This window comes from Anas platyrhynchos, chromosome 3 (genome assembly GCF_047663525.1).
Source record: "Anas platyrhynchos isolate ZD024472 breed Pekin duck chromosome 3, IASCAAS_PekinDuck_T2T, whole genome shotgun sequence".
Lineage (NCBI taxonomy): Eukaryota > Metazoa > Chordata > Aves > Anseriformes > Anatidae > Anas > Anas platyrhynchos.
The window spans coordinates 74,113,523-74,136,759 of record NC_092589.1 but is presented as its reverse complement, the minus strand read 5'-3'; the positions used below and the strand labels follow the sequence as shown (position 1 = coordinate 74,136,759).

Below are 23,237 nucleotides of genomic sequence, written 5' to 3'. Positions count from 1 at the left end.
GTCCTAGTGATGACTGCCACCAAAACCGGGTCTTCAGTGACAAAGGTGGGGCTTTCCCCATTTTGAGTGCTGAGCCACTTGTAGCATCAGCAAGGCAGAAAGAAAGGAAGGCTTCCTAACAGGTCTTGTGATGGGTAGGAGTGCCCTCTTCGGCTTTGGGACTGAGATAGCTGAAGGGAGAACGGTAGCAGCTTGCTTCAGGAAAGAAAGCTTCGCTCACAGGCAGGGTGATCTCAGCACAGAACTATGAGAGCAGGAAGGTGAGTTGTTGTTCCGCTTGGCTACACTAACCTGTCCTGGATAAGGGTCCCCATTGATCAGATTGTTACTGGGGGCTGGTACTGCTGAGCAGGTTGCCATTGTTCCTACAACCTTCAGGCATTTAGCCTGTGAGCTAAAGAAAGGCAAGGCTTGGTTAATGACTGACCTGAGCACCAGGGGGGCAGATCCAGCCTGAGTTCTGGGAGAGGAAGGAGGAGGCACACCACAGCCACACTGCTGGCCCTTCGGGGTGTTTTTAGACAAGGGAGGCTCAGAGGTAAATCACACATTCGGCTCCTGTGAAATAATTCATGTTCAGCATGACAGTCAGTCTACAATGCAACACAAGTCTGAGCACTGCTAAAAAAATATAGTAATTTCCAATGCTAGACAATTCAATGCACACATGGCCAAGTACTTCAAGGAGACCTCAGATTTTTAAATTCCTAGAACAAGGAGGAAGGAGGAAGAACAAGGAATAGAGTTGCATGATATCAGACAGACTCCTAGATTTTATACAAGGGATCAAATCTCAAAGGTAGGATGTGATCCCACGGAGTGTCTCAGTCCTGCTGCAGATGTGCCTTGGGATCGTCGTCCCACAAGAAACATTTCCAGACTTTACCAACGCGCCTCCTTCCATCGTACACTTTCAGGATGTATCCCTGCAGCTAACTCATAAGGCAGGGTTTGCCTTCTAGGGAAGCGAGCTTTGTCTCCAAAGCACTACCACATGATGCTACAAAATGCCTCTGGAAACAAAGACAAACTGTTGTTTCACCATAATGAAATTTGGGAAGGAAATTGGGAATGATTATCTGACATTTGTGTGTGGGGGGAGAAATATTAATTAGCTGATCTTCCTCCAGTCTTTGGCAATCACCATTTGTTCTGTTTACGTCTATTAACACAAATTTCAGTGTGACTGGACACACGATGAGTTTGCCTGTTTCTTAACCGAGGGGTTATGCTAGTTTGTTTTTAAGGAAAACCTGCTTATAAAAACAATCAATCAAAATCAACCACCACAATCCCACATTCGTTTATCTTTCTGGGTGAGGAGGTGGGAGGGAGACAGAACATATTATTCTCCAAAGCAGCTTTATCTTACTTCTGTTACAGCTCTTCCCATCCCAGAAGAATTAAAGTCCTTTCAGATTGCTGTTAATGAAAGCAAAGTGCTCAGTGGGGACCGTGGCCACATCATGAAACAGAGCAGGAAATGGAATAAGCGGTGGCCTGTCCACATCACAGGTACAAGGAAAATGTTCTGACTATGATGGGATGTTGATTTTGGTAGGTGGGACAGCCTGCTGCTGCAGGAGACCACCCCTCACAGCTGCAACAAAGATCACCACGAGAATTGTGCAGCCTGTAAGAAATGTCTGTAAGAAATTAAGACTGGTGGGAAGTTTATGCGAATGACTTCTATAATGGAGAAGATAAGGATGAAAGTTTTAAAAGTGCTGTAAACATTGAGAGTGTATCTTGACATTTACTGGGACAAGCAATTAGGTAAGATATACAGATGGGGGGTTCTTCTCAGCCCTTCTTGCCAAAGACCATCCTGAGACAGAATTAAGAGAGGGCACTAAAGCTATTTGTTTAAACAGCTTCAAGCACGTTTAATTCTTTTTTCAGAATGTTAACGAGGTAGAAAACATACCTGCATTCCTGCGTTAAAGCCAACAGGACAGCAGTAACAATGGCTAAAAACATCCACCACCACCACCCCAAAACAAAGTCAAACAGAAGAAATGAAGAAATTCTGGCAATGACAGCAATTGATGCATTAAGCGTAACGAAGTGGCTGACTTCAAGTAGAGCTCTTCCTCATTTGAAAGCTCGTTAACAGCTGAACACAATTAATGGGCAATAAATTAGCGTGTACCTGATCTCCCTTTTGAAGTTTTGTTTTACATCTTCGACAGAGCTTCCAAACAAGGTTTAAATTTGTGTGGGATGGCAAAGACAAAAATAAACAGCTGGGAGGTATTTCACGTTTTCTTTCAGAGAGCTGTTAGAGGCGAGCTGTTGGAGGCTTATCCAAAGGTGATACCTTTAAACTAGAGGTAGACGGAGACAATATTCACCTTAGCAGCATCTTCTGACCCCAGAGGCAGAAAGTAACATCCATCTATAGGGAGTTTAGTGCGTGTTGTTCTAGACATTTAAATATCTAGCAATATTCCTACTATTTCCAAATGGCGAGTTTGCTCTTTTAAACAAAACAACTCCAAAAGACATAAAAAAAATGGCTGCAGCAAAGCAGGGTGTTTTCATTTATGTAGTCAGTCTGACTAGCCAAGTTTATCTCAGATCTTAATAACAGACTTTACAGAGAAAAAATCCTGCTCGTGTCAATCACCAGACAACATTCCTCTTGTATGAAAATAATATAACTTTAATTTATTTACAGGACAGACCAACTGGATGAAGTGGCTGTACTTCAGATGCACTGCGAGGGTGAGCTTTAGTGAGCCGCGTCACTACCCATATGTCTGTATTTTCTTGATATCAGTCATAAAGCATACAATCAAACAAACCGTGGAAGGTGGTGAACAGCGAGACGGGAGGAATGTACACAGCAATGAGACAGAAGTTAAGAGAATAAACAGTGAGGATCTTTCCGTACCCACTTTTGAAAATGCCATTTCAAAAGGTGAAATTCGCTTTTTTTTTCACTAATTAGTCTATAAGATAAATGGACTGATTGTGCCTTATCAGGAGAGGGTGATTCAAATTATTCTAAAATATCCACGCCTAGAGTAAAAGCCAGTATGTCTCAAATTTGCATGCTAGCTAGTGACATCTGTCAGTTGTACAAAAGTTTAACATCTACCGACTTCTTTTGGGAGCTTCAGCATCACTTAGTGGTAAAACATGCATGACATTAAGATAAGAAAGTTACAAAGGAAACCTGCACTTCATATTTCTTACCTTCTGGTCAGGCATTAACAACACAAAATTAAGAGGCTGTTGATTATTTTCTGTCAGTTTATGTCTCCCATAAAAGTGCATGTAAAAAAATTCACAGAGGTGCTAGGTAGCATACAATTACAGGAGAAAGTCTTGGTTTCTGATACATTCAATTCGCTAAATTTATGCACTAAAATGAAAGATGCAGACGTTGTGGTACAGTTCTTTATCTTTGGTAAAATGTTTTCATTTTATTATAGCCATATTTGCTCTGATATCCATTTTGTGCATGGTCTGCTATTATTTAAACCAACAGGAAACATTTAAATGGATATAAACAGTATCAGTGTATTATTTAGTACATTCATGACTTTCTTCATACATTCTTTGAGAATGTTGCTAGCACATGGGGAAAACGAGCAAATGCTACTATCTATCATGATTTATTCCTGGTTTAACATGATATATTTTTGCTAATACTTGCCATTAGGAAAAAATGTTTTGTCTTGCTTTTTTAAAGGGAGGGATCGATATGACTCTAAGAACGATAAATTCTAAAAATCCGAAGTAAAAATATCAATTATTTTGTACTTTCTTACAAATGCTAAAATAGAAAATTACACTGGAACAGACTTAAAATTTGATACTATGACCCACCTAAGTAAACAACAAAAAAGGACCACAGAGAACGTCAACAATTGCTCCAAGGTGTTCCAGTGATGGTCAGTAAGCAATCACCGTCCCTACTGACTTAAAAATGCAGGTCTATTTCATTTATTTCATTTTTTAGGGAAAAAAAAAAAAAAAAAAAGGAAAACTGGTTTTGAAGCAGTGCTCTCCAGTGACAAATCATACAGCAGAGTCACACTGGGTTCTGGGTGGTCTCTGTTACACTTGAGCTTATTAATGATGCAAACTTGACTGTATGAACCTAAGTTATACATACACAATTATGTCTCCAAGTAGCTACTAATTACACCAAATCAATTTGGCGAAGTGAGGGAGCTCAGTATCCCCACACCTGAAAAATCCAGATGGTGCTGCACTGAGTTACAATGAGTTACGTTACCACAGCTCACATGTGGGGACCCTGTAGCATTCAATTCCATCACAGAACCAATCTTTGCACGTGATCTTTGCATTTTTTATATATTCAATTCATTATTAACACTGGAAGCCTTTGGAATCATGATTTGACAGAGAGTAAGGTCTAAAATTTTTCTAAGTTCTTGTTGCTTATTATGCTGTTGTTGTTGTTGGCATTTTGCAAACAGTGGCAAGCAGGCAATGGCAATACATTCCATGGGGACAGGCTGGGTCTGTGCTGCTGGCTCTGCTCACACAAGCCATCCTTAGGCATGCCAGCACTGACACTGAGCGAAAACTCAAACTCACAGGGGCAGGGTCAAGCTTGTGGTGTCAACATAAAGAAACATAAAGAAACATTCACATTGTGTCCATGCTCACATCTTAAATTCTTCACTAGTTCAACTCGCAGAATGTTTAGAAACAAAACATGGGTAACAGGCAAAAATGGGAATCACATCACTCCCATCCATTCTTTGACACAGTGTTACTACTTTCAGCATCTCAGTATCGTCAAGAACAAAACAAACGTAAAGCTGCAATTGCTGCAGAAGCCAAGTCAGACATTCCAATGATTTTCAATGAATATGGCACTTTCAGAAACAATTAGACTTGACAATTTAAATTAAATTTCAAACTCCAAAAGAACTAACATGATTCTTTATAAGGGTAAAATGAAAAACTGCCCCTGAAGAGCACAATGTTTTAAAAAAAAATCTTTATTATTAGAAAGTGATAAAAAAGGAAAATGCAGAAATGGGGAGTGGAATAATACAGTTTCAATACATGTATTGGCACCAGTGAAAGCTCTTAATGAGTCATTAAGAGCTGTGTCACCGATGACTGGTGATCTTTGCCCATGTACAAGTGTAGTAAGCCACTTCCCACTGCTGCAGTGCCCACATGGATGCAACACGCATGTCAAAATGCAACAGACTTAGTGCCTATCTGTCCTAGACGCTGAGCAACCCCAGCCCCTGACAGGCCCCCTCCGGCTAAAACAAAGCATCCTCCTGACAATAATTTAGTGGTCACAGTCTTAGGAATTTCAAGAGCCTGTCACTTCTTTGCTTTCTTTGCTTTTTTCAGTATATCACACTTTTTTCTGTTAGGACGCCGGCATCGCTCATCAATGCTCGGTATACATTCATAATGCCATACTTCCTCCATTTTCTCCACGGGGTAAACCGCTTCCACGTAATGACGGATCAGTCTCAGTCTGATAGGATCCAGCTGTTTTTTGTTACAAGCACCTGAATGATTGTATTGCAGTCTGAGATTCTCGGGAGTAAAGAGTTCGGGAAAGAGTCTTACAAGGAGCCTGGCAGCGAAGTTTCCAACGGAAAGGCTCTGCTGCACTATCTCTCTCACCTCCTTATCAGACAGCAAATACAGAGAAGGCACAGGGAAGTCTGGGTTAGGAATAACAAGTTCATCGAGTGGTATCTTGCAAAAATCCTTGCTGCTTCTCTCGGGTGGCAGCGGCGGCCCCTCGAACTCTTCTCGAAACCTTTCGGGGTTTATTGCATAGCTGAGAAATTCCCTCCTCTCGGGCCCCGGCACGTGGACCTTCCGCTGCTGCTGGTACGAGCGCCTTTGCTCCGTGTCTCGTCGCCGACACCTCTCGTCAAGCTTCCCAACAAATTCCAACGTCCACACTCTGTCATTCTTTGCCCTCGGGTACAGTATCTGCACGTAATGTCGAATTAATTTAATTCGAGTGGGATCAAGCTGTTTCTTGCCTAAAGACCCACTACAGTTGTATTGCTTCCGTAAGTTTTCGTGAGTAAACAGTTCGGGAAATAAGAGAACAAGCAATCGAGAGGCAAAATTGCCTATGGAAAGACTACTTTCATATATGTTTTTAATCTGTTCTTTGTTCAACAGATAATCTGGGACAGGGACATCGAAATCAGGAGGGGGAAAGTCAAGTTTCTCAAAGTCAATGGGCACAAGCCAAATTTTTTTTGAGCGTCTACCAGGCTTTTCGTATTCAAAACTATCTTCCACTTTTATGATTGATACGTCGTCTGGTAAACTAGAAGAATCGTAACAGTCATCTCTCAACTGATCACATTCGCTTCCATCCATATACGTATTTTCAAGCTCCTCGTTTATTCGCTGAACGCACTGCTGCAACCAGGCTTCTTCTTCTTGCACGTCTGGAAAGTAAATTTCAGTGTACCTACGGATTATCTGGAGCCGATGAGGATCCAGCAGTTGCTTCCCAGAGTCTCCATAGCAGCTGTACCTTTCGGCTAATTTTCTGTGGTCAAAGAGTTCTGGGAACAACCTATGTAACAAAAAAACAGAAAATTCCCCCGGAGAGGAAGCTTCATCTAAAAATTCATTGAGATCCTGAGCATCCAGAATGTAATCGGAGGCAATGATGCTACTCCTGTCCAAGGACAAAGCTTCTTCCTGCTCTTTATCGTCAATAAAATGAGAGGATTCTACCTGCTCAGTATCATAAAAACTAGACGATTGCACACTCTGCTGACTGTTTTCCATTTCCCTTTGAGCCCAAAACCTATTGAAAAAGTCATTGACTTGAGGCAAACACTCCACCTGCCACACAGCTGTATTCTTCACAGAAGGATAACAAACTTCCACATAGTTACGGATAAGCTGCAGATGAAGAGATTCAAGTTTCCTTTTGTTAAGAAAGCCACACGCGCTGCAGTTTCTGTTGAACTCGTCGTCGCTGAAGAGCTCTGGGAAGAGCTGCACTAGTAACCGGCAAGCCAGGTCTCCCCCTGACGTGCTTTGATCCATGATCTGTTTGAGCTCTGCAGAAGTCAGCGTGTACTCGGGGGGAGGCTTGAAATCTGCAACGGACTCCACCGGACTGACTTGCTTTTTAATTCTGCTCACCTCCAGAGACAGCAGGTCAACTTTACTGTGAAGCTGAGTCATGTTGGAATTGAGGGTGTTCAGCGTGTAGAACATTTTCTGGATCAAAGAATATATATTTGGGTCAGACTCTACAGCGGCGATGGCTGCAGCAGAGTCCCTCTTGCGTTGGTCATTCAGAGTCCGAAGATGCGAGGGACTGCTGGGATTGAGTTTCTCATACAGGTCGTAGGAGGCAAACTGCTCCGCTCCTGCTGGGTTCTTCTTCTCTGTAATTTTGTGTGAGATGCCATAGAGAGGTTTCTTGTAAGACGAAGTGGTTATGTCGCTGAAGGGTTCTTCTTCACAGAGCCACGTTATGTTAGGATTCTTGTTCTTGCTTGGCTGCTCTGTATTTACCTGAGTGGGCGAGCCAGTGTCTCTGTTCTTCATGTTTGAATTGCAGCCCTTTGAACAGATAAATATTGTATTAGTAAGACTGCCTTAAAAATATTACCTATAGACATGTGCCCCTTAAGCAGGCATTGTTACATAAAAATTATTTGTGTTACACACATCAAATTAATAAACTCACTAGAAAAATACATCAACAAAAGTAAGGTGAAGTCTTATTTGTTTTTTTCATTTTTTCTTGTCTCATGGTTTTCACCATAAGATATAAATTAAATTATAATCCTTAGCTCTTTACCCACAGAGCTCTAAATACTCTCCCAAATTAAGTATCATTATGCTCCACCTTGAGCTGTAGAGGACTTGGGCGGCAACAAGTCAGCAGGAGAGCCAAGAATAGAATCTAGATTTTCTGACTCCTCGTCCTGTGACCTTGCCACTGCCTCCACCACCTACATTTAATGTTTCTAGCACTCTCTTTAGGTTAGCTTTTGAAAATAACATAAAGGCTACACCACAAAGACACCAAAATTATTATTATTCTCTTCTTTCTGATGTGAAAAGTTTATACTGTGTTTTTTTTGTTGTTGTAGTAGTTTGTCTTTATATTTATAATGGTGTACAACTCTAAGAATGTAATTTTCAAAAATATTTTATTGAAATAATACATATATTTTAAAAGTTAGGCTTATCTTGATATTGACTTTTTAAAAAGGGAAGCTTAATTAAGACTTCTTTACTTCTGAAAGGCAGAGAAGTTTAGATTCATGGCTTTACAATTTTCAAAATAGTTTATATAAAAACAGGAGTCAGCTCTTAAGAAGTTCATGTTCTCGATCATTTCTAACTCTACCTCATTGTTTGAAATCTGAAGCAAGCATTTTCATCAACTCGCAGTAAATATGCAGGGCTCAGGGATTATTATTTTTTTTTCAAACACATGGATATTGCAAATAATTCTTATGAAGTTAAGTAGATACAACATAATCAAAATTCACCATACAGAATCCAAACATGAGAAAACATTCACAGATTTTAGAAAAGACTGTACTAAAACATTTTGGCTTGACTTGTTCCACAGAGCACTAATTAGATTTTAAAAATACAGAATTTGCATTCAAGTATTAAAACAAATGGAACGCAGACTCGAGGTCTGAGCTGAGAGCCATGAACAATTTGAAATGCTAGCAAAGACCCCCTACATCCTACAACGAGGAACTCGAATTAATGTTCCCTTCTGAAAAACAGAGCCGTGACACCCACAAAATTAGCCCGGTCCCTATGTGTCCTCATACTTGGCATCTGCTTACTCCAGTGACAAACTGAATCTAATTACTTTTCAATTCCTAAAGCAGTGCATGCTCAAACAGAACAAGCTGTTTTTCACTCCAAGATTAGGAACCAGCAAACCCAATGAAATTGGAGTTGCATTTCCCAAATTCTGCTCTCCTTCACATCGTACAGCCCTGCACATGAAAATTTGTGTGTGCACTCAGAGCTGTGTGGATGGCCAGATGGCAGATGAAAGCATAACATAAAGGCAATGTACTTCTTGGTGCACACAGTCCTTAGCAGCGGTGGTGCTTAGGACACCTGACTTTCAGGTCCCGTTTAGAAGGCTGTAGATAACATTTGTTATGGGGACAGCAAGAAGCCAGCACCTGAAGTGTGGCTTTTACCCCAGCAAGAGGTATGATAAACCCCGCTGAAATCAGCTCGCTGCGGCTTATACCAAAACACAAGAGGCTGACTGCGATCCTAATTGCTCCCAGCTAATTGTAGGCTCCTGCTCTGGCCCTGCAGTCGGCACAGATGCCCTGTGCTTGTCAGTGGAGAAACAGAGGCATTTCCAGATGGTAAGTCAGCTTTCCCAAGCAGGCATCACCTGAAAGCAGGTCATGACAATCTCATTGGACAACAGGGACCCGTGGGCTGTTCTGCTGCCTAGTCAGACACCTGGGCTGAGCTAACAAACTTCTTTCACCATTTTGGATGAAAAGAACAAAACAGAATTCCAATTCTGGAGAATATAGTTCTTTGATACCAAGTGAACTCTGTTACCTAAGCAGCTAGCTTTTTCTGCTAGCATTCCTGTTTACAGAGAATATTCCAAATATTCACTCACAGACAGAGCATGATTCATTCAGATCCTTCTTTACTAAATAGCTCGCCAAGGTCACCAACGGCCTGTTAGCTCTCTTCAGAACTCCTGCTGCCCTTTTTTTTCTTATTTAATTATTTAATTTTTCTTATTTAATTATACAATAAATCTAGGCAATGTGAGGGTACCTTCGATTACTGCACACCCCACACACAGAGCCAGGATATAGCGGTATCAGAATGTGTATTAACCAGCACACATTTGTTGACTGCAGTATCTTATGGCACTTTGACAGTGAATATTCTGAAAAAGGCTGCGTTCTCGGATCTGGATGTGGTGCTCTGGAGCAAAAGCAGCATTCGTGCCAAGAACCACAGCCAACCTCTGCTGCGACGGCTGCAGAACTCCTGCCCTTGCACTACAGCAGCTCACAATGTTTGGATCTGGCTGCAGGAGGGATTTGGGTATCTGCATTTCAGAAGCACACAGCCAATGTTCAGCTAACAGATGACAACACATTTGGGCCTACGTGTAAGCATTCTCTATTTCAGAAGCAGTCTCATCGTCTTTCCCTTTTGCTTTCAATTACTGTGCCTTTATACAGTTTCTATCTGGGAACAGCACTATTTGCAGCATATATATGGGGCTTTTCTTCAGCTCTCCAATTACCCTAGTATTTAATATTTTAAATTAACTGCCTGTAATTTTTAAAGACACCAATCTTTAGTGCCTGCAGTGTCATTACTGCATTTCAGATAATACTATTTCCATTTAAGACGATCAGCTTTAATGTACAGTCAAAAAACAAAGAAATTTTTTTATAAGATTCAATATAGATAATATAGTGCTGTTTTATATATCATATTTGCAGAGCAAATTTTTGTTTCATATACAGTCTTTGAAAATGTCCAAAATGCAGCATTTTGGTAAACACTGACCAATATAATTCACTATGAAATAATCTCTCACATTATCTCTTGGAGTCCTAAGCCAAGTTTTAAAAGTTGTTTAGCTATTGCTCTCCTCACTGTTAAAGTCCGGGTAATTTATGAGCTTTATCACACTTCATACACAAAGTCCCAATATCTGTGAAAACAGAGAACATAATACTCTAGCATACAAATGAAGAAGAATAAATATATCTGAGCAAGAAAAATATTTTTTAAAATCTATCAAATACATAAGAACTTGGAAATGTCTTCTGCAATTATTTTTTTTAATTTATATTCTCCCACATGGGATTTTTAAAAATTATTTTTAATAAATTTGGGGGAAAATATTTTCTATTTTTGAAATGACAATCAGAATAATTAAAAAAAAAGTTTAATGTCTTCTCATAGGAAGTCATTTGGTATTATAATCACCAACCCAAAAGAATAATTACGTAATATAAAAAGTACAGCTCTAATTATATCCTGCACAGATGCCTATGTGATATGTAGTAAGAATACACTACAAGCACAATATTCTCCAGAATATCTTGTTATCTGTTTAAACAGAAATAGTTAATGCAGTCATCAACTGAAACAAAATATTGGTACTAGAAAAGCAGTGCACTTTAAAAATGTTGTAAGGCTTATTTCTGGTTGGTAGTTTAACTAAACATGCTGATTCACTGAGGTCAGTCAAGAATGATTTTTCATCATTGTTACTGGGTCACTTTGTGATATAATAAATCCAAGGTTATAATTCATTTCAAACAATTTTTTTTAAATGTATGAAAGGCAAACAATGAAATACAAAGAAAGCAGAGTTTGGAGACCATTATGCAGCTCTTTAAAGATTTCTACTGTAAGTAAAATAATTGCAAAAAGTAAAAGAGAAAGGAAAAAAGAAAGAAACAATGTTATAAGATTAAAACCTACCTACCACAGGCACTCAGGAATAAAAACAGAGCCCCAAGAAGTTACAGAGATGACAGTCAAGAAAAACAAATATGAAGAGCTATGGCTAGAAAGGAGAAATGAAATGCACAAACACAACACAGAGTAACTGGCTAAGTGGCAGAACAGCAGAAAAGGATATGTGCATTAGAGTAGGTCATAAACTAAATATAACCCAGGGCTTGAAGTTATTCAAAAGAGGATGAATTTGAATCTAGGTTATTTTAATAAAGTGCTGAGTGTGAAAAACAGGAGGTCATTATACTGTTCCAGAGGGTGTTAGGAGAGATTTGACTATCCAACACTGACCACTACCCTTCTGGGAATCTCAAAGAGAACAACAAAAATATAAGGTGACTCCTGAAGAAGAGCTGAAGAGACAGAAATTTAGTCTAGAAAGGAAGGGCCAAGGGTGGACGGCATCACACCAGTTTTCCCACGTGCATAAGACTTTTTTTTAGGAACAGATGGTCACTGCTCTCCCTACCGGAAAGAACAAGGACAAAGAGAAACCTGCTCAGTTTCAACAAAGATTAATGAAAACATCCCCAATCGCTAGGGAGGTGAAACACTAGAAGGGGATAACTGAAGAGATTTGGAATCTCCTTCACCGGCTGGACAAACGTCTGGATTGTCACAACTGGGATGCTGAAGAAGCTGTAATACATTCCATTCTTGGTGTGCTGAAGTCTTCTGCATCCCTGCACTTTATTGTTCAAGTAATATGTAAATTTATGCTTGTGTCACTGACATCTGTGTCACGGAAGGAAGAGAGTTATAGCCCTGATGCTACCACTGAGGATCCAGCTGAAGGACTGTGTGACATGAGAGGGACTGTACTCAGTCATACTCAGTTAATCCAAATCCCTAGCTGCTCCTACGTTCTCTGAAAAACAACAAAAATATACTTCAAATGAATGAATTAACCTGTAAATGTGTTTCATAGATACGATTGCTCCCACGTTAAAGAAATGCCCAGACAAGTATTGTTTGTGAACTGGGTCAAGATCAGCCATATTTGACTCAAACTCATTGTTAATGCAAATCTAGTTAAATGACTTGCATTTTGCTAATGACAGCAATGAATTTAGCCTACAAAATATGAACAGAAAAATCACACAGTCATGTATAGAGAAGTCACCTCTTGTGTAAAGCGTCTTTTCTTCACACTGGGTAAGACATCTTGCTGGCTCCCTGAACCATCACAACCAAGTGAGGTCTGTTTCCGTTTGTTGGAATCCTGTAGGCAAGTAACTGCGCCATCCAGTGAGTGTTTCTCAGAAGATCTGGATGTTACCGAGCAGTCTAGAGCTTCATCTTCATTTTCTGTTTCTACTTTCACAATATTTTTTTTAGGAATTTTTACTGGAAAAAGAGAAGGTTTAGAAAGATAAAGCACTCTCTCCAGAAAACCATGACAGCCTTAATACAATCTTTTGTGTTTTGTTTCTTTTTATGAAAATGTGTTTTGAAGAACATCATTATTTTTTTTTATGACTTGCACAATAAGTGTATGCTGAGGCCACCCCAAAGTCAAGCTTTCATTATGCTAGGAACCAAACAGTCATCCAGTAAATGACAGTTTCTTCCCCGAAGAAGAGTCTAAAGTATAAACAAATAAAGTTACAGTAGGAAGATATTTTGGAGGGGGAGGAAGGATGTAGAGCAGAAAATATAATGAGTAAAAAAGATAATGGTGTATTTTAGGTAGCTTTTCAAAAACCATTAAATTAACTCGTCCTGATCCAAGTGCATTTGTTATCAGGTTACAAGGTTTCCATTCAACAATTATTTTTGCCTGATCATAAGTTACACGGTGGCATAGTATTTTACCTTCGTCATCATCAGTGATTTCAGCTGAATTCATCTTCTATCTCACTAAAAAACAAAAGAAAAATACAAAACGAGATATCAGCATCTTTGGAATCGGGACATACCTACAGCTATTTTGGTAATTACTTTTATTCCACAGCCACTGGGTGTTACCAGCCCATGGACATGGACTTTTGCAGTAACGAGCGATGTTCAATACATTTCATGGCCAGCCATAGGCCTGTCAACGTGTGCACTCTGCTGCAGACAACATGCGACAGCCAGGAAGTTATTTAAAACAATGTGTGATTTTCCGGTATTGAGAAAGTTGTTTTAACTGTCTTTATGAAGTATCTTGGCAGTATACAAATGAAAAGTTATCTGTTTTTTAATCCTCCATCCTGTACTAAGCTACCACTTTTTCTTACAGTCACATGTTTCCATACAGCCATTGTGGGTGACCCAAAGTCATCGCAAAAGTAAAACTCAAAGTGGAATACGCATATGCCGGAATAAATTTTCACTTTACGATCTTTGATCTTTTGATACAGATTGCATTAATTGGAACTGAGCAATCTGTAGATGTGCAGTAACTACCATTTTTCTTACTGCAAGCCAACAGCCTCTAAATAACATAAGAATGTCTTTTTTTTGTAAGGAAAAGCGAATCATCTGTATTATCCTAGCCCGATTTTAGCATTACTTCTCCTATGCAAGACTCAGTTGTATTTCTGTTTCCCTGAAAACTAATTTGGATAATTACTCGGGATAAACATCAGTCTGTGGACATGTTCCCAAACGATATTCTAAGTCTTCTGGAGATCTGCAAAGCAAACAACCTCATGAGAGCTCCCTGGCCCTCGGGAGGTACGCACACCGCTGCAACCCGACACTCCCAACTGGGACACTGGTGACTGGAAAACTGTCACACACCACTCACGCTCTTCTGCGCCCAGCCTTATGTTTACTTGGCCGGATTATTATTACTTTACAATTTCCACAGTCAGATTCCTTCTTCGTACAGTTTTATTTCAACTGGTTGTGTCTGTCCTTTAACCAAGGCCTGAAATTTGTCAGTGTTACTAGGAAGAGAGGCTTGTTTCTACTTGAAGCCAGTGAATAAAAGCAAACAACCCATCAAAAGTGTACATACAGCCTATGAGTGGGAATTACAATGAAATCTAAAACAGCGATTGGAGAGAGGAGGGGGAAGAGGGTGTGTTTTAGGAAAAAAAATCTTTACCTTATTTTCAAATAGTGTCAAATACTTTTTTTTTTAAAATAACCTCACAATATTGTTAAAAAATGCAAACATTTGAATATTGAGTAGCTGTGAATTTATTTTTACTTTGTCACCCACTGATGGCTGTTAATGATAAGCATGAGGTCACATTCAGGGTAAGGTTTTGTATGCCTGCACCACAACAGGTAGCACACATCCAAACAAAAGATGGAGTTACAGTCTGCTCATCCTGGGCCACTCCAGAAGCCCCAATATCCTCTGACACACTCATCTTCAACATGGCCCTTACATACATACACCCTTGTAAATGGCATCCTTAAGGGGATAACCTGAGATTGTCTTTATCTCATTACCAGAAAAAGTATCCCTCAGCTGTACATGGAGCTACTGCAAACCCCTCAGATACCTCCTCCTCCCCACCATAATCCCCTCTTTTGGGACTTGCATTCATGGACTGAGCCACACCTGAATTACGCCAGCTTAACAGTACCAAAATCACCTTGCTTAAATTTCTACAAGCTCTGTAGAGGCGTAACAGCGTGACACAGAAATGGCCCACACCAACTGCTAAACCACCTGGTAACTGGGTGAGGACTACTACCCAGTCTTACTAGCTCAATAGTATTTATGAATTTGGATGCAGCCACTGTAGTCCTGTATGAAAAATCCATTGTATTTTGTACAGCACCATCAAAAAGCTATGTTGGACTTCAAGAAAAGCACATTACACTAACAGTACTAATATTTTGCCCTGATCTCCGAGATACACTGACATCCAATTTCCAGACCTTCCTGCCACTGCATCAGGCTTAGCTCCCAGCGCTGTGGTACAGACCCGAAATGTGGAAGCACTCCAGAACTGTGACACGCAATCTTTTTATGAGGGCCTAAGGTGAAAGCAAGCAAAGCAGCTGCTGCTACTGCCGAGTGCTCTGCAAGAGAAATCAAAACGCTCAGGTTTCCCAGGCAAATCCTGGACAGGTCTATCAAAGCAGATCACTGGTGTACTGGTAAACATAGAGCCAGAGGAACAGAACATAAAAGTGGGGGTGGGGGGAACAACACCAAATATTTAGGAGAGGATAGATGGAATTACCTTTTTCTTGTAACTATTACTACTGCTGCTATCCAAAAAGGAAGGATGCTTTAGGAGAACACTTCTAAGAAAACAGAAGCAAATTGGAGTGAGAAGATAAATGAGGCTCTGGACAATCACTGTTTAAAACTGCAAAAAAAAGTGAAAACTGAAGCGAAGCGCGTACCCTGGTTAACTGTTAACTTTCTAAAGGACACAACACCGGGCAGGCCGGGCTATCCCCAACTCAGGTCAAATAATATGAAGTCAGAACGTTTTGTTCCATGTACTTGAAACGTGGTGCTATCGCTTGAAGCTATTTTTTTTTTTTAATTTGAAAACTGCCAGAATGAAATTAAAAGCAGATAGTAAAAAAAGCGTCAGATTGGATGAATCCTGGTAATTCTGGACTTCATATTTCAGCTCTTGGGTGTCAAACAAAGCACGAGCTCCAACCTCTTCCTTTTTGGGATCCCTAGTAACCTCTCTCCTATCTGTTTTCCTGTCTTCTGGGGTATTTGTAAGAACTTAGGTGTTAAGAGAAAATGAAGCACACATGCAGCAACTTGTGTTGAGAGTCAGGAGTCAGCTGCCCCCGTAGTTTCCTGCCACGTGGTCTCATCTGCTCCCTGTGCCAGGCATGGCTGCTCACCCTACCTCCACCGAGCAGTTTCAGCTCGATAAACTGACAGCAAATAATTCACTTCTTTTTCTGCCAGGTCACTTGTCTCCTAATTCAAAGAAGAAACGGGGCAGGCGAGCAGTCAGGGCTGGCTCCGAGCAGCATGGTCATGCTGGGACAGCGCTGGAGCAGCAGCACAGGCTCGATTCTTGTGAAACAGGGGCCTAACAGAAGTGAATACTATATAAACAATACCATTCTTTTAAACCTAACATGCAACGAGCTTATTTGGAGGGGACTGATCTGATAGATAGCACTGTGCTCTCCTGTTCCGTGTTCAAGCTACTTCAGGTAAGTTAAACACGCATTAGTCTAACTCTAGCCACCAGTCCAGGCATTTGATTTGTTATCTTGAGACTTGCAGCAAGATCCAGAAATCCCACTGATCCACCAGCTGAACCTGAAGGTGTTTACAGCTTCTAGATACCAAGTTTCTGCCGAGACTGCTGCCCGAGGAGCTACTCTGCGCCTAGCCTACTGCCTGAGACCCAGCAGCCACTTCCAGAATGCGCTTGGTACTTCAGGACTCTCGCAGAGGGCGGTCATACAACACATAGCTCCATGCTGCCAGTTCCAGAGCTTGGAATAATACTTTATAAAAAAGAGGTTTGGGAATGTTTAGGCTCCCCCATGCATTTAGTGCTAACTACTGCCTTGCTGCTGCTGTTGCAAGTAGAGCAAAAAATGTGATCTGTGTGTCAAAAATGTGCCTCCTGAAATATGCATAGAAGCCTTAAGGAATTGAAACACTTAGGTAGGAAAGATTTATGAATAAGGGAGCAAACTGCAACTCAGGCTCCAAATGTATTTCAGACTCATGTCACCAAGCATGCTACAATGCACAATGTATAACACTACTTAAAAAGTAGCATAAAAGCTTACTTAGTTACTGATAGTAACTTAGTTCACTTAGAAATTGATAATTGATATAAAAGCAAATTGAATCCTAAGCCTATAATCCCATGACGGACATTCTCCTCCTCCTATTTATACTTAACAATTACTAATTAGTTGGCCATGGAATATGTTTTTCCTACTTGTCTTGTGAACAAAATGCAAAGGGAAAAGATCTCGCTGATAGTACAAGATCAAGGCAGCTCTCTGAGATCTCGCTGATAATACAAGATCAAGGCAGTTCTCTGCCCTTGCAGTCATTCCTGGAGAAAGCCTGATTGATCACTTTTAATGTTTGACTTAAAAAACAAAACCAGAATGAAACAAGTACAGGAAAAATATTGTTCTTCTCCTGTTTGTAACTCTTTACTTTACAAACACCCACATCCAATGTAGTCATTTCTGACAACTGGGAAAAAAAATGTAGTGTAAAAAACACGTAGGAAAGGATAAAAGGGCACAGATGCAATATGCAATTTTGATTTCATAACAAAATTAAAATGACTGTTAATTATCTTAGCTAATATGTACTCTAATGTAATACGAATTTCTGTTACCGGTTTTATAGAAGTTTTCTATTTCTAATTTTAAATGCTTGCAAAACATTGTTTGGTTCATTAGTGCATGGTAAATGTGTAGATGCTGCTTCTGGATCCCACTGACTATTTCAGTATCCCGTGTGGGTTGGAAGGAACGTCTCTCTTTCTTCATTATATGTCATTACTGACAACAATTAACAACATAACAGTTTTTTTTAGACATTGTGTATTGTGGGCCGTTTATTCCTTTTATTGCCTCATGGTGGTACATTGCTTCACACACAAAACTCACAGGCGTTCGTGAGAAGTGTTCTACTTGAGTTTTGTTTGCATCTGAAGATGTGAATTGTTGTCTACACTTTGGCCAAAAGATCTGACACATCTGTGTTTGCTGGTAACATTAGGAATGTGTTTAAAGCCCATGTGGGATACACTGCTCAATTTCTTTGCTTTCGGCATGCAGTGAAAGGCAGAGCACGCCTCTGAACAGGCAGGTAGCCTGGTAAAGTTAAATAAAGGATGCGAATGCCAAAAAGGCTGATAGTCTAAGGAGATAACACTGGCTACATTTACAAGATCAGTACACTGAAATGCTGGTAATTTGCTTTGTTATTTGACAGAAAAGAAAGAAAATAAAAGTAGCTCCTTCTCTTGCACATGGCTCCCTGTAACACAGCTTTATCACCAGATAACAGCACTCCGTAATTACGTTGTGGTTTACCTAAAGCCACCCAGCACTGCTGTGTGCATGCTCATCTTTTGCAAGGGACGGCGATTACTCATGAGACAGCAAAGAGCCTGAGGTCCCGCTCCCTGCCTCTGGGTTTCTGCCCGCACTTCACGTGAAGCACGTGTTGGGGAAAACAGTTCAAAACCTCACAACCCCAAAACAAAGACGCAGACAGACTGGAGAGCAGCCAAAGGCAGGCCACAAAGCTGATCAAAGGGCTGAACACCTGCCCCACGAGGAAAGACTGAAGTTTTAGTTTTATCTGCAGGAGGCTCGAGGGGGACTCATCACAGCTTTCTAGTAAAGGGTGGCTACAAAGAGGCTGAAGGACTGTCCCTCACAATGTCTCAGAAGAACGACCCCAGCCCACCTCTCTGAAATAACAAGACCAAGCACCTCCAGCCCTTCCAGTCCCAGCCATCCAAACTGCCTTTCTCCCTTCTGCTGCATCGTGGGACCAAACCTGAACAACCAAAAACTCTGGGTCTGGCCTGGCAGCCCAGTCAGTCAGAGCTCCTACTTCCTACCCGCAGCTCTGGGTTCGGTAATGTCAGCATTATGATTCTTCTTTGGGTACGTTTGATTCCTTCAATTTCTAAAAAAACAATGCCACCCAAATTCAATTTAACAGAATCACACATGAATACCACTCCAAAAATTGAGCCCTCAAATGTACTTATTAGAGGCAATGTCTGCTTCCTGCTCAGAGGGTCAGTGACTTGACTGGAAATCTTGCAGAATATTGACGAGGCCTTCTCAAACACAACAAAACTTTTCTTTTTATTTTTTCTTCTGGGCTTCCTGGTATTTTCATTAATGTTTTTATTTCCTTTCTGAATATCCTCCTGTTGCTGAAAACCTCACCAGCACCCTCATTTTCCTGACGAAGTTCAGAATAAGTAACTAGAAAAGGTCCCTGTCAGCACACTACTACCTGAAAACACTTACTGATGTTCACTTACTGATGTCAGGTTACACCTAAAGCTACTGCAACAAACAGATTAGAAAAAAAAATAAAAAGAGAAAGAAATCTGTATTGTTCACTCTGAACGTCTGACTGTGCTTTGTATGCATGCAGTCAGGTCTCCTTGTAAATTATGACTTTTTTCTGAAAAGGAATTTTGAAAAAGCATGGGAAGTCACTTGAACAGGTAGCAGGTTGAAGATGCAACTCTGACACCTGAAACTGAGTCAACTAAAAAACATATACCATTTGATTTCAAGTAGTCCACTCATCTTAAAGAAACCATGAAATAAAAATGTTGCTCCAGTTACCTGATCAAAGGGCAAAATGCACACAGAGAATATAAAGAATACTTAGAGCAGATGGTTTCTGTTCTGTCAATTTTGCGATAGTAAGGGTGCTGATAGTGACCCCAATATGAATATTTTCAATAAAATTTGTTCTTGATATCCTATGCTTACAGGGGAAACACTAAGTACCTTAGAAAACAATATTCCAGCATTACAATCATATTCCAACTAAAAATGCACCCACAACAAGTTTTAAAACCATTAGAAAAGGTCTGTACAAGAAGCAGCAGCTGCTGCTGGAAGCTTTACCCTTACACACAATAAAATCCCTATACTTAACATAGTTTGAGAACCTCCTTTGCTGCCCAGTGGAGGAGGACGGGAAGCCTCGGGTCTCCACTGAAGCCAATCTGCAACAACAGCACTTTGCCAACAGGGCAACGTTGTGCTGGTACAGGGCATGCTCTCACGTTGGGGCATTTTTTGTGTTTCATTTTAAACTGAGTGTTCAGACGCAGTTTAAGATGATAATAACAGAAGCAGCGCACAGTTTTCCTATGCAATGCCTGCAGATGGTATGTTCCCCTCGTCTCCCCTATACTTTTTGTAATGCCAACCTCAGTGGTCAGGGTAGCGCTAACCCAGGTTATTTCCAGCATTAACACACGGTTTGGTTAAAGATTCTCTTTTAGATCTGCGCGAAGTAGCCCGTTTTCCTCAGCGCTTCAGCCCCCCTCCACTTATCCTCATGTTTTACTTCAGCATACCGCTCTATCCAACCCCGAAATGCTTCAACCCCCCTCTTAAGATGTGAATAAAGTTAGTAAGCCGTTTTTATGCACTGGCTTGACTCAAGCCACAAAAACACCTGGTAAAATAAATAAATAAATAAATAGATAGATATAAAATAATCACACTGTGTGGCTGTCTGATGCTGGGGGGTGTTTAAAGGAGGAGGGGGGTTAATGAGGGTATGATTAATGAGGGGGGTGCTTAACAGGAGAGCGTTGTTTTGTGAGGGGGTGATTGATTTATAAGGGGGTTGTTTTGTGAGGGGGCGATTTATGAGGGGTGATTTGTGAGGGGGCATTTAGTGAGGGGGTGCTTAATGACGGGGTATTTGAGAGGGGGTGCGTTTAATGAGGGGATATTTAATGAGGGGATATTTGATGAGGGGCTATTTGATGAGGGGGTGCTTAACGGAGGGGCGCTGCTTTGTGAGGGGGTGCCCCTGAGGGGGGGCCGTTTGCCGGGGGCCGTTTAACGGCCGGCCGCGGCTGCCACGTGGTCGCGCGCGAGGCGCGGTGAGGCGCGGCCCCGCCCTGAGGCGGGGGCTGCGGCCGGGGCCGCCCCGCACGCGGCGGCCGGGGCCGGGGCCGGGGCCGCTTCCGCGGTCGGAGCCGCGCTCGGCGGGTGGCGGCGCTTCCGGTCCGGGCGCCCCGCGCGGGGCGGGCGCGTCCATGCGGCCGGTGCGGTGGGGGGGGGGGGGTGCGGTGAGGCGGAGCGCCCCGCGCTGTCTCTTTGTATCTCCCCCCCCGCCTCACGCCCGCAGATGGAGGCGCCCCGCGGCCTCGCGGCGCTATGGCAACGGTGCGGGCGGCGAACAAAGGGCCCGCACCGGGAGGGTGGGGGGGGGGTTAAAGGGGAGGGGGTGCGCGCGGCCGTGCGGTGGTGTGTGAGGGGGGGGGGCTGTGCGCGCTCCCGCTGCCTCCCGCCCCCCCTCCGCCTCCTCCACCCGGGGCCGTGCGGGACTTACCTCAGCGCGGCGCGGCGTGGCGTGGGGGCGGCTGGAGCAGGTCCCGCTGCTGGAGCGCCCGCCTCGCTCCCCGACCCGGCACCCCCCCACCCCCTCACACACACCCCCACACACACCCCCACACCCCCCCCCTCACCTCACCCCCTCACCCCCACGCTCACCCGCGGGCCCCCCAGCCCCCCGCCCGGCTCCCCCTTTGTGTGCGAGGGTCCGCGCGCTGCGCTCTCGCGTGACGTGACGGGACCGTGTGTCATTTCCGCACAAGGACACCGGGCCCCGAGCCGCCGCGGCCAGCGCCACCCGCCGCCCCGGGGCAGGGGCCGAGGGGGAGGGGCGCGCCGATATCACCCCCCCCCCCCCCTCCCGGGCACACGCACACCTTCCTCAGAACCCCCCCCCCCCTTCCACAGCTCTCCTCAGGCGGGGACGCGCAGGGAGACCCCGCGTGCGCGCCCCCGCCGCCGTGGGGGGGGTGTGGAGGGAGGGGGGGGCTCGCCCACGCGCGAGCACGTGGCCCCCGCGCGGCCGTTGGGCGGCCGTTGGGCGGCCGTTAGCCCGCGCTGCCGCCTCATGGCGTGACGGGACCGCCCCACCGCCGCCCCGCCGTGCGTTTTCCACGCACTCCCGGTTTTAAAAAAAAATAAATAATAAAATAAAAATCCACGGTTCAAAATAAATAAATAAATGGAAATCCACGCGTTTCTGTGAAGTCCTGTTGCGCGCTTTGCGTGGTGTGTCGGCACTGACAGCTCCTCGTGGCAGAGCTCCCCGCACAACCATTAAAATACCTCATTTTTTTTTTGTTTTTTTGGTAAAATCACGCAGCTTGCCTTGTAATCGCCTCACCTTCTCCACAGCCCGGGCTAAAGTTGTTATTTTACTAACAATAAATAGCTGAGGGTGGGTCCTGCCATGAAGGGTGAAGGATTCCAGCATAAAAACCACTCAGTGGGTTCACAAGGCAAGCAAACGTGTAGGCAAAACGCCTTTGCTATAAACTTCACAGATAAAGCTTTTGTTACCCATGACACTGCATTTCACTCTAACAAACCAACTTTTTTTTATTCTTCTAGTAAGGGCACATATAAAACACGCAAGTCAAGCAACTGAGAAATAACTTTCCAGGAAAAAAAAATAAAATCTCAGATAAATCTGCTGCCCCCGTTCAGCACTAGATATTTCCAGTTTCCTTCAGACTGAGCAATACAAGGAGTGGCTCTTTAAAAAACGTTTCAGGTTTTAGGTGTTTCCATCAGAAACAGCTCTCTCAAACTTCATTCTCCCATTTATGCAGTTCTTCTTCTAAATTTGGAATTTCAGGCTCTTGGCATATTCGCAGTGTCATTCTCCGTGAATAATCCCACCAGACAATAGTTTGTTGATCTTAACTTTGGCTGCTCTTTTTATTATTGTTATTAATAGACAACTGTTTTGAAGGAGCCCTTACAAGCGGGAACTACCAGCTTTAAAACTACTCTGATGGATCGCTTGGATGAAGGATACATTTTGGTACCAAGACGAGCAATTCTTTTACTCCTTAGAGATAAAGAGCACTTCCCAGGAACTTTTCCCAGTCTGTTAGCACTACGAAGCTTACGGTACGATTTGCCCTCTGCCTTTATCGTAAAGCTAACCGAAGGTTTACTTAAAGGGTATAATGTTCTAACACCTGGCCCAGCTGCTAAGTAGTGCTGCATCCCAGTTGGATTTTACTCAAATCCTTTACTTAGTGGGATTAAGCAAAGGCAACCATAAGGCC

The 23,237-nt window shown here is 42.6% G+C and overlaps 1 protein-coding gene across 9 annotated transcripts; it reads right to left on the bottom strand.

Moving 5' to 3' along the window:
• Nucleotides 1-3,397: 3,397 nt before the first annotated feature.
• Nucleotides 3,398-22,547, bottom strand: BEND3 (BEN domain containing 3). Of its 9 annotated transcripts, none has more exons than XM_038177741.2 (4): nucleotides 21,640-22,547; nucleotides 13,327-13,371; nucleotides 12,635-12,858; nucleotides 3,398-7,566 (listed from the first exon to the last, which is right to left on the bottom strand). In XM_038177741.2, exons 2-4 carry the CDS (start codon nucleotides 13,358-13,360, stop codon nucleotides 5,326-5,328), a joined length of 2,499 nt encoding a protein of 832 aa, XP_038033669.1. In that variant the 5' UTR covers nucleotides 13,361-13,371; nucleotides 21,640-22,547; the 3' UTR covers nucleotides 3,398-5,325. The 9 variants fall into 9 exon arrangements, with proteins under 9 accessions (XP_038033669.1, XP_038033668.1, XP_071892237.1 ...); XM_038177740.2 differs by lacking the exon at nucleotides 21,640-22,547 and adding an exon at nucleotides 21,479-21,627; XM_072036136.1 differs by lacking the exon at nucleotides 21,640-22,547 and adding an exon at nucleotides 15,645-16,216.
• Between the last annotated feature and the right edge of the window lie 690 nt (nucleotides 22,548-23,237).